The 10152-nt window shown below is 42.4% G+C and overlaps 1 protein-coding gene across 3 annotated transcripts in view; it reads left to right on the top strand.

Annotated features, from left to right (window-relative positions):
- Positions 1–6266: 6266 nt before the first annotated feature.
- LOC118159362 overlaps positions 6267–10152 on the top strand; it is an 8124-nt gene continuing 4238 nt past the window's right edge. For all 3 annotated transcript variants that reach the window (XM_035313955.1, XM_035313953.1, XM_035313954.1), the window contains exon 1: positions 6267–6493. In XM_035313955.1, the coding sequence (XP_035169846.1) occupies positions 6337–6493 (157 nt within the window). In that variant the 5' untranslated portion in view covers positions 6267–6336. The remainder of the gene's footprint in view (positions 6494–10152) is intronic.

Here is a 10152-nt window from a genome sequence, read left to right as displayed (position 1 = left end):
GAACTGCTCACTTCCCACCTTTCAATACAATAAATTTACAGACATAGTTTGACTTGTGGTGACAAATCAAATCCCACAGGTTTCTGCTTCCTTTCACAAGGAAGCATTTCCTTTATTTCTTCTTCTTATCTACAGATCACCTATTCACCATTCACCATTCCTGTTTAAAGAGAACTGAATTAATTGTAGAAAAGAAGTAAAACCATAGTACCTGCCAACACACATTGTATTGTTCACAGAATGTCACGGTCCCTCCAGTTCTGATTGCTTTATTCCTTTAAGATATTTCTGTTAAAATTTAACTTAACAATCAAGGATGGTGAAAGTGGACCCTAATACCAATGTACTTTTTGGCTGGGTAAGTAACTGCATTTAGTTGTGGATGCCCCATCTTGACCAGGTTGGATGGGGTTCTCAGCAGCCTGGTCTGGTGGGAGGTGTCCCTGCCCCTGGCAGGGGGGTTGGAACTAGATGATCTTTAAGGTCTCAACCTGAGCCACTATATGATTCTGTGATTCTATTGGAAGTGACATATTGACACTCATCAGTTCTACCAAGAAGTACAAAAGTTGGTCTCAGGTGAAAACTGTTACCCTATCCAGCATACCACGGGCAATTACAATTACACATTGTCTTACGTACAGATTGAGCCATCAAAAAGCAAACATGAAGCTGGAAAACACAAAAATAGCTCTGCTTTAAAATCTACACGTAAAGATTGGGATTTTTGTAAGTAGTTTGTTTCTATCCTTAAGAGATTCATTCTGCTTAACTTCAACTTATTTGTTATTACTGCTTGTAGCAAAATTCCAATGTAGGAGATGAAGAGGAGAGTTCTCAGGAAGAGGACACACTAGGTAATTGGTGCTAATTGCTGTTTCTATTGGGGTTTCTAGTGTGTCTAGTATATTTAGTACTAGTATATTCTAGTGCATTTAGTGTGCTTCTACCCTTGCACTAAAAAAATGTTTTGAAATGTTGACCTGATGATGACTTTTCCAGTTTCACTGAACTAAAGACCAGGTATTCTTTTGCTGTTTCTAAACTTGTAGTAAAGCTATTTCAAGTGCTCCATTTTTAAAGCACTGCAGAATTGTGAAGCCCAAGAGAATAAAACATGTTTTGTTGTTGTCATTGGTTTAAAGAAAGCCATTTTACCACTTTTTCAGTCAGGTCTTCTAGTGAAATTCATTTGTTTCTGATTTTCTGGCTTTTAGACTTTTGACAGTAATGACACAGTATTTGTAAGCATGCTTCCTCTCCTTGCCTTTCAATTCAGATACTGAATTTTCTGATTTTTCTACCTCTGCTCTATCTTAGCAATAATCTTTGTAGCTGTTCTATTTCCTTTCCAGAATCTAGATTTGAACCCCATTATCATAACATTCCTATACAGAATCACAGCGAAGAAGAGCCTTTGGATGGCATGGTAGAGAACTCAGCAAAATATTAAATATGACTTTAATTTTTCAAACTAAATAGTGTAAGAACAATTCTCATTTTGGTGAGGAATAATGAAATGAAAAAGTAAATTTAAATCAAGAGTCTTTGTCATATTCTCATCTGGGAACCACAGAACAAGTACAAAACGCTAGGCAAGCCCTGTCTTTGAGATACATGGGTATTAACAGGTAGACACACTTGAAGCTCAAACATAATGAAAATTAGCATGGGCCACATTAACAAAGTACAGTAAAAATAGTGCAAATAGGTATTTTGAGATTGTATGTTCTTTACACTGATTCACGAATGAAACAGCAGTATATGCTTTCTCTATTTCTGGCAAGATAAATTAGCTCATTTCTATTTCTGATTAGTTAAGAAAAATATAGCAATCTCATTTCATTTTCTAATAATGGGCTAATAAGCAAAAACATTTACAGGAACCAAATTATAAGAAAGTTAATTATCCTAGAAGCTTTATCTGTCTGTTATGTTTGTATATAGGATCATAAAAATTAGGATAAAAACCTATTCCTTAAATGTGAGGTTTTCCATATGTGAGGTTTTCCATATGTAATACTGGAGTATAAGTGTATCTTATAAATTTTAGACCCACCAGCCAAATTTTTGAATCCTTATGAGTACGTCTTGAAAAGTAATAGAAGAGCACAAACTTTTTATCTGGATAGATTCAGATACCACTATGACTGTTTTGGAACCCTTTTTCACTGTAAATAAGTCACCATTTAAAAACTATACAGTGCTGATAGCAAAAGATCTTCATATTATTGCTACTGCTTATTAGAAAAAAAAATGCAGTCTGGAAGATAACAAGATTGAGAAGAAATTGAGTGGGTTTTAGATCTATGTAGATTATACCAAAACTTTGACACGTAGACAGATGTAGAAAGAAAAAAATGTTAAATATTAAAAGACAGCTACTAACTCAAGGAGGAGAGCTCTGGGTTTCATTGGTTTTCACAGGCAAGAGAAGTAATAAAATACTGCAATCAAGTGTAACTTTTTTAAGCAGTCACACAAAAATTATTTTAAATCCTTCTAGAATAGCCCACTACTTGTAAATCTAGTTCCTGGTTTCAGTAGCATCAGATACCATTGAAGTGATGTAGTTCTCCAAGAAATGCCAACTAACAATATGGTGTAGCAGTCTTGATGGGTTTTTGACACAGAAAACTAGGAATATGCAGAATCAATGGTTCCACAGATAACTTAAGACAGCCCTCTCTCCTCATAGATGAAAATATGAGTTTTAATGAAACTCAAAATACAAACTACAGTTAGTAATTCAAAATACTACAGTTGATGGAGCTGCTAAACTTCTGTCAGAATTTCCCTCGATGATGGATAGAAGTAACGTCTAGAAAACTTGGAAGACGTATTCTTTGGGCCAAGTCATTGACTTGGATCTGTGTTTTTGTAGAACTAGTCATTTTACTAGGATGTGCTCACATTTATTTGCAAAATGCATATGTATAATCTGTTTCTATGTATGTCCATTTGCACAGCACATTACCTGTTCAAATACTAGTGGCGTGATGTGCTTTACTGTTGTAGTGTCAGACAACGCTGATTTGCTCCAAAGGAACGCAACCGAACAAACCAGCCAGGAAGACTTAGCAAGTAATGCTTATAGAATCATCTACGGTTCTTGTCATCTACCTAATATTTATGATATTCTTCTGTGTGATTTTTATCAAGCACAGAATTCCAAAAGGGTAGGTTTTCCAGTCATGTACTGTGTCTGATATTTAGATCCCTTTAGAGCACCTCTGAACTCTCAGCGAACCAGAGGCAGAAAAAGCAATAAGGTCCTACAATATTCTATCAATTACTAGGTTGTGTTTTGGTTGGTAGAACACCTCCCCCAACAAATAACAGCTATTGACAGGAGTGTAGGTTTTTGGATAACACAATTAAGTTCTACTCCAAACATAGGATTACAAAATATGCAAAAATGTGATAAAAGCTGGGAAAGGCTGCACTGGCAAATGAAAAGTAGAAGCAGAAATTATTAAAAAAATATAAATTATGTTATTTCCAGGAGACTGTGTACTGAGTGTTTCATTATAAGATGAAATGCTCCTCTTTGTCAGTCCAAATCTTGAAAAAATTGAAGTTCAATAATGTTACCCATCTTCAGTGGTATCTTTTAAGTTGCCGTTGAATTCTTCTAGTCAGAATAACGTTAGTTTTGTTCTGTGTTGTAGGAATTTTTGTCATATATTCAGATGCTCATGTGAATAGCAGAGACCAGCTTCAGAGGCACAGGGTGGGATAAAAGCATTAGATATGCAGAGTGACTCACACAAGAAAGGCTCAATCTCAGAAACCAAACCCCTCATGAGTTCAGTATTTGATAAGCCATTGATTCCTGATGAACCAAATCATAGAGATACTCCTTCATCTGAGGACTAAAATGAAAACTAATAATCTTACTGAAATGATATAATCTTAGAGAAAAATGAAACAAATATATCTAATAAAATATAAACTTGCTGACCGTGACCAATAAGCTCTCAAACTCATCTGATGGCTTATATGCAACTATGTTTCTAGAAATCAAGGGGAAGTTCAGGTTGGAAATTAGGAGACATTTCTTCTCATAAAGAGCAGTCAGGCACTGGAACGGGTTGCCCAGGGAGGTGGTGGAGTTACTGTCTCTGGGGGTGTTCAAGGAAAGGTTGGACATGGTGCTTAGGGACATGGTTTAGTGAATGATATTGGTGGTAAGGGGATGGTTGGACCAGATGATCTTGGAGGTCTTTTCCAACCTTAACAATTCTATAATTATGCTATAATGAGTTGTATTTTGAAAATATTTTTGTCCCACAATACAGAAATACAAGATAATGACGCAAGGTTCATTTTTCCTCATACTTTTTTTTATATATGGATGTCTAGTTGTTATTGTCTTTAGCATCCAGTAGAGCAGATTTCCTTTTTCCTGCCATGTTACTGCCTAGGAGGAGACAGTTAACATTAGCAGCCCATTTTCAGTTAGTTTCTTCACTCTTTTTATTGTTATTACTTTCATGCTTTCAGTGTTTTGAAACTGTCCCTGATCACCTGAAATTAAAGTGTTGCCTTAAGGATGGTATTGAAGCTTACCCCACTATGTGTGTGTTGACAATATAGATGACACAACCTACAAGAAATAATAGGAAAATAATGCAGAACAGCATATAAAGATGATATAAAGGAAAGAAACATATTTCTACAAATATATTCTATGTTCTATACATATATTCTACAAATTCTCAGTTAATTCACACTGTGAACACTGAGAGCAAATCTGGTCTCTTATTCTTGTTTTAGGAAAGGTTGGATGTGGTGCTTAGGGACATGGGTTAGTGGGTGAAATTGTAGGTGGGGTGATGGTTGGACCAGATGATCATGGAGGTCTTGACCTCATCGTGGTCTACAGCTTCCTTGCAAGAGAGAGTGGAGGGGCAGGTGCTGACCTATTCTTCTTAATCTCCAGTGATAGGACCCACGGGAATGGTGTCAACCTGAGGCAGGGGAGGTTTAGGCTGGACATGAGAAAGAGGTTCCTTACCAAAACGGTGGCCACACACTGGAACAGGCTCCCCAAGGAAGTGGTCACTGCACAAGCCTGTCGGAGTTTAAGAAACATTTGGACTGTGCACTTAGTCACATGGTCTAAAATTTTGGGTAGACCTTGTGCTGGGTCTGTCTGGGATGGAGTCACCTTTCCCTGCAGCAGCCCACACAGTGCTGTGCTCTGCACTCATAGCTGGAACAGCACTGGTATCACTCCAGTGTTGTGTCTATTGCTGCACAGTGCTGGCACAACATCAGAACTCCCTCCAAGCCCCCAAGAGCCAGAAGGCTGGGGGTGGGCAATTGATGGGGATGGGACATCACCAGGGCAGCTGACTTAAACCAACCAAAGGGATATTCCATAACACCTGATGTCACACTCAGCAATAAAAGGGGGCCTCTCACGGGGGAGGGCCTCTCCTGAACAACCGGTACGCGTTTTGAGGCCCTGCTTCCCGGGACGTGGCTGAACATCGCTCATTGATGGGAAGTAGAGAATAACTTTTTTTTTTTTCCTTTCTCTCTGTGTTTCCGCGTGGCCTTGTTGTTTCTTTTGTTTCTTTTTCTCCCTATTCCCCTTCCTTTTAATTAAATCATTCTCATCTCAAACCTCGAGCTCTTTGTGTTGTCTTTTCTCCCCCTTCCTCTTTGAGGAGGGGAGGAGTGAGAGAGCGATTGTGGTGGAGCTCGGCTGCCCACTCGAGTAAAACCATCACAGACCTGTGCGGTGCCAGGAGTTGGACTAGATGATTCTTATAGGTCCCTTCCAATTCGGGATATTCTATGATTCTATGATAGTGGATAACAAAACCAGAAAAAGGTTCAAGGCAGGGCAGCAGAGACCACCAAACATAATGGAACTGCTTCAACAACAGCAACCATAAAGCCAGCTAGAAAAGTGCAATTGTTGGAAGGAGACTCGCTTGAAGAAACTCATGAGTAAAACAGATGGCAAACAACCAGCTGTGCCAGCAAGAAGATCGATGAGCTCCAAACAGCACGGCTTTGAGCCAGTCTGGAGATACCTGACAAAAGCTGTTCCAGAAGACTTCGGGCAGGCTGGACGAGCCACCGCATGCTGGCAGCAAGAGATTTTCACTGAAATCCCTCAGTATAAAGCTCTCGAAGACCCTGACGACTCTGTGGCGAAGTTCTGCTCACCCTGCTCGCCCCTCAAGGCGAGCTCTCCGCAACCTCCCCTCAGCGACAGCCCCGCCTGCTTCTCCGATCTCCGCCTCCTCGTTCTGCGGGCGCTTAGGACGGGCGGTGGCGGCGCCGTGCCGGGTCGCCCCGCGCCCCGCGACGGTCGCCATGTTGCGCCCCGCCGGCTACTTCGCCGCATTCCTCTGCCCCTTCGACCGGGCGGCGGGCGGCGGCTGTTGGCGGCCGCACTGCCAGTACCTGCACGAAGCGTCGCGGCGGCCGGCGGCCGAGAGGTGTCCGTGTGCCGTCGCCGGCCCCTCGGAGGGTGAGGACGCCGCGGGGAGCAGGGGCAGGAGCAGCGGAGGGGGGCTGTGGGGCTCTGCGGGGCAGGTGGTGAACTCCCCGGCATGGAAATGACCCCTTCCCCTTCAGAGGTTGTAGCAGCAGCTCTGCTAGCCGTCCACGGTGAGCAACCCGTGGAGGGCTTGCTTACACAGCAGGGAATAACCAGCGTGTGCTGCTGAGAATCTGGTTTATTATGGCGCTGTCATGATCGTCGGGTTTCTTTTGAGGTTTAACAGGCAATAAGACTTGTACGTTTTCTTCTGTGGTTCTTCCATCAAGTGTTTCTGTAGGGTAGATGTCATTTGGAGAGGTAGTAGAGTAATAAAGCCGAATGGGTGAGGTGCAAGGGGCAGCATGCTAAAATGATCTGTTACAAACCACAAAGCTTAGCGACAATAACAGCCCCTTTTGATGGGGAAAAAAATATGCTTCTGAACTGGACTTAAAAAGTGCATTACTAAAAACAACTGGTTCTCAGGTTACCTTGAACATTGCTGGATCTCTTCCACATCGTTTGCTGTGGACTGCACTAATAGTTTAGCTGTAACACCTGCTTAACAAATCAGTAATTATCAAAGTATTTCTCATCTGTTATATCTGTGGCTTTTAAGGAGATGTGACTGAGTTTCTGCCTTCATGCCCACACCCCTGTTACAGTGCAGGTTTTCACTAGGCATGCAGTGTCTTTCTGTCCATCAGGAGCTTTCCTTTTTACAGTAAGTGCCTGGGTTTTCATGCTTACCAATAAAGGGTAACATGTACTAACTACATGTTTTGTTTCTGTCTCCAAGTTTGCTGCACTCGAGCATAAAGACCTGCAGCCTGGTAGAAGGACTTGGATAATTTGATGGTCACTAAGGGCAGTTGGAGTCAGGGTTAAAACAACTTGTGGTGTGGAGTCCTTCCCTTTCTGACTTCCACCTGTGCAGCAGGATGTGTCTTGCTGAAGGCTGAATCTGTTGGCGTCTCCTTTTTAGTGGCAGAGTGCTTAATGAAATGGCTTCTGCAGTCTCTAGCCAGCTTGAACCCTGCAGGCTTGCTTATTCTCGTTTTACTCAAAGAATAACCCTATAGCATGGATTACTGTAAAGTTTAAAGGATGTCTTCTGTAAAAGTCATAGAAACATTACTTCTGTAAGGCTATTTGTATTTCTGATAAGAACAATTGCCACCTCAGAGTGGCTCAGACTATTTCTTTGAGGTACATAGTAGTACTGGTTTGGGCAGGAATGGAGTTAATTGTCTTCATAGCAGTTTGCATGGGGCTATGTTTTGGATTTTGAGCCAAAACAACCTAGATAAAACACCTGTGTTGTTGCTGAGCTGTGTTTGCACAGCATCAAGGCCTTTTCTGTTTCTCACACTGCCCCACCAGTGAGCAGGCTGGAGGAGCAGAGCAATTTACCCTGTGATGTTGTGCTCAGCAATAAAATCTGGGGTGGGGAAAGAAGGAAGAGGGCCGTGTTTGGAGTTATGGTGTTTGTCTTCCCAGGTACTAGTTGTGTGGTTCATCAGGTGTGATGAAGCCCTGCATCCCTGGAAATGGCTAAACACCTGCTGGCCAATGGAAAGCAGTGTACACATTCTTTATTTTGCTTTGCTTGTGTGTGTGTAGTTTTTGCTTTTCCTAGTAAACTGTTGTTATTCCAGTTCATGGGTTTTCTTGGTTTTGCTCTTCTGATTCTATTCTCTGTCCCACTGGGGGAGTGAGCTGGGCTAACCACAGCAACTGGGTGCTGAGGTTTTGTGGTACCTCCCTGTGCTTGCGTGTTGTTACGTTAATTATGTGGGTTAGAAACTGGCTGGATAGCCGGGCCCAGAGAGTTGTGGTAAATGGAGTCAAATCCAGTTGGAGGCCAGTCACTAGTGGCGTCCCCCAGGGCTTGGTGCTGGGGCCGGTCCTCTTTAACATCTTCATCAATGATCTGGACGAGGGCATTGAGTGCACCCTCAGTAAGTTTGCAGATGACACCAAGTTAGGTGCGAGTGTCGATCTGCTCGAGGGTAGGAAGGCTCTGCAGGAGGATCTGGATAGGCTGCACCGATTGGCTGGGGTCAACTGCATGAAGTTTAACAAGGCCAAGTGCCGGGTCCTGCACCTGGGGCGTAATAATCCCAGGCAGAGCTACAGGCTGGGAGATGAGTGGTTGGAGAGTTGCCAGGCAGAGAAGGACCTGGGAGTGATGGTTGATAGTCGGCTGAATATGAGCCAGCAGTGTGCTCAGGTGGCCAAGAAGGCCAACGGCATCCTGGCTTGTATCAGAAATAGTGTGACCAGCAGGGCTAGGGAGGTGATCGTCCCCCTGTACTCGGCTCTGGGGAGGCCGCACCTCGAGTACTGTGTTCAGTTTTGGGCCCCTCGCTACAAGAAGGACATGGAGGTGCTTGAGCGGGTCCAAAGAAGGGCGACGAAGCTGGTGAGGGGCCTGGAGAACAAGTCCTACGAGGAGCGGCTGAAGGAGCTGGGCTTATTCAGCCTGGAGAAGAGGAGGCTCAGGGGCAACCTTATCGCTCTCTACAGATACCTTAAAGGAGGCTGTAGAGAGGTGGGGGTTGGCCTGTTCTCCCACGTGCCTGGTGACAGGACGAGGGGGAATGGGCTAAAGTTGCGCCAGGGGAGTTTTAGGTTAGATGTTAGGAAGAGCTTCTTTACTGAAAGGGTTGTGAGGCATTGGAACAGGCTGCCCAGGGAGGTGGTGGAGTCACCATCCCTGGAAGTCTTCAAAAGACGTTTAGATGTAGAGCTTAGGGATATGGTTTAGTGGGGACTGTTAGTGTTAGGTTAGAGGTTGGACTCGATGATCTTGAGGTCTCTTCCAACCTAGAAATTCTGTGATTCTGTGATTCTGTAATGCCAAAGCTATGGATTTCTGAGTAGCCTGGAAAGAATGCTGTTCACCAGGAAAAGGCAACTTTCTAGTAGGTCCCTGAAATGTTCTGTAATTATGGGTACAGTTGTTTTTGAAAACAAGTGGTTACACATGGTTTTAAAAGTAGAGTTCTATTAAATATTGTTGTTGTTAAAAACACTAGACTGATACTCACAAATCTCTGAGACCCTGTCAGCCAATGAAACTTTGGGAAATAACCACTACACTCTAATCAGTGAGAAGGTGCAGGAGAGGATGAAGACAGCGCCTTGAGAAAATGTTAGCTTACCATAACTCGCTCTATAGTCTGTAAAAGCTGAAAAGATAGAGGTTAGATTCTTATATGTGGAGTTAGAAAATTCAGCTTTCAAGACCACTTAAAGTTTGTGCATGACTGTAAATATGTCTGGCTTGACATGTTACTGGGGACATTTGAGACAATGAGATTCGTTCATAATTAATTTAGCAGATTACGTATTTCAGCTGAGGAAAAAGAAGTAGATGGTTTGCAACTTAATGTCACTTAATGTGATCTCATAGCTTGCTTTCCTTGACATGGGCTGGTGATTTGCAAAAAACTTATAAGGGCTGAAATAGCAGTATATAAATTCAAGATTGAAACTGAAGAACTGAAAGAACTTTCTCATTACAGTCTTCCAGGTAAAATGATAAAGAATCCTATAACCCTTGAAAATAATCTTAAGATACTTTCTTGTAAGGAACCCATTGTAGTGCTTTTTTTTTTTTTTTTTTTTTTTTTTTTTTTTTT

This window comes from Oxyura jamaicensis, unplaced genomic scaffold, assembly GCF_011077185.1.
Source record: "Oxyura jamaicensis isolate SHBP4307 breed ruddy duck unplaced genomic scaffold, BPBGC_Ojam_1.0 oxyUn_random_OJ69929, whole genome shotgun sequence".
Taxonomy (NCBI): domain Eukaryota; kingdom Metazoa; phylum Chordata; class Aves; order Anseriformes; family Anatidae; genus Oxyura; species Oxyura jamaicensis.
This window is presented reverse-complemented; position numbering and strand designations above follow the sequence as displayed.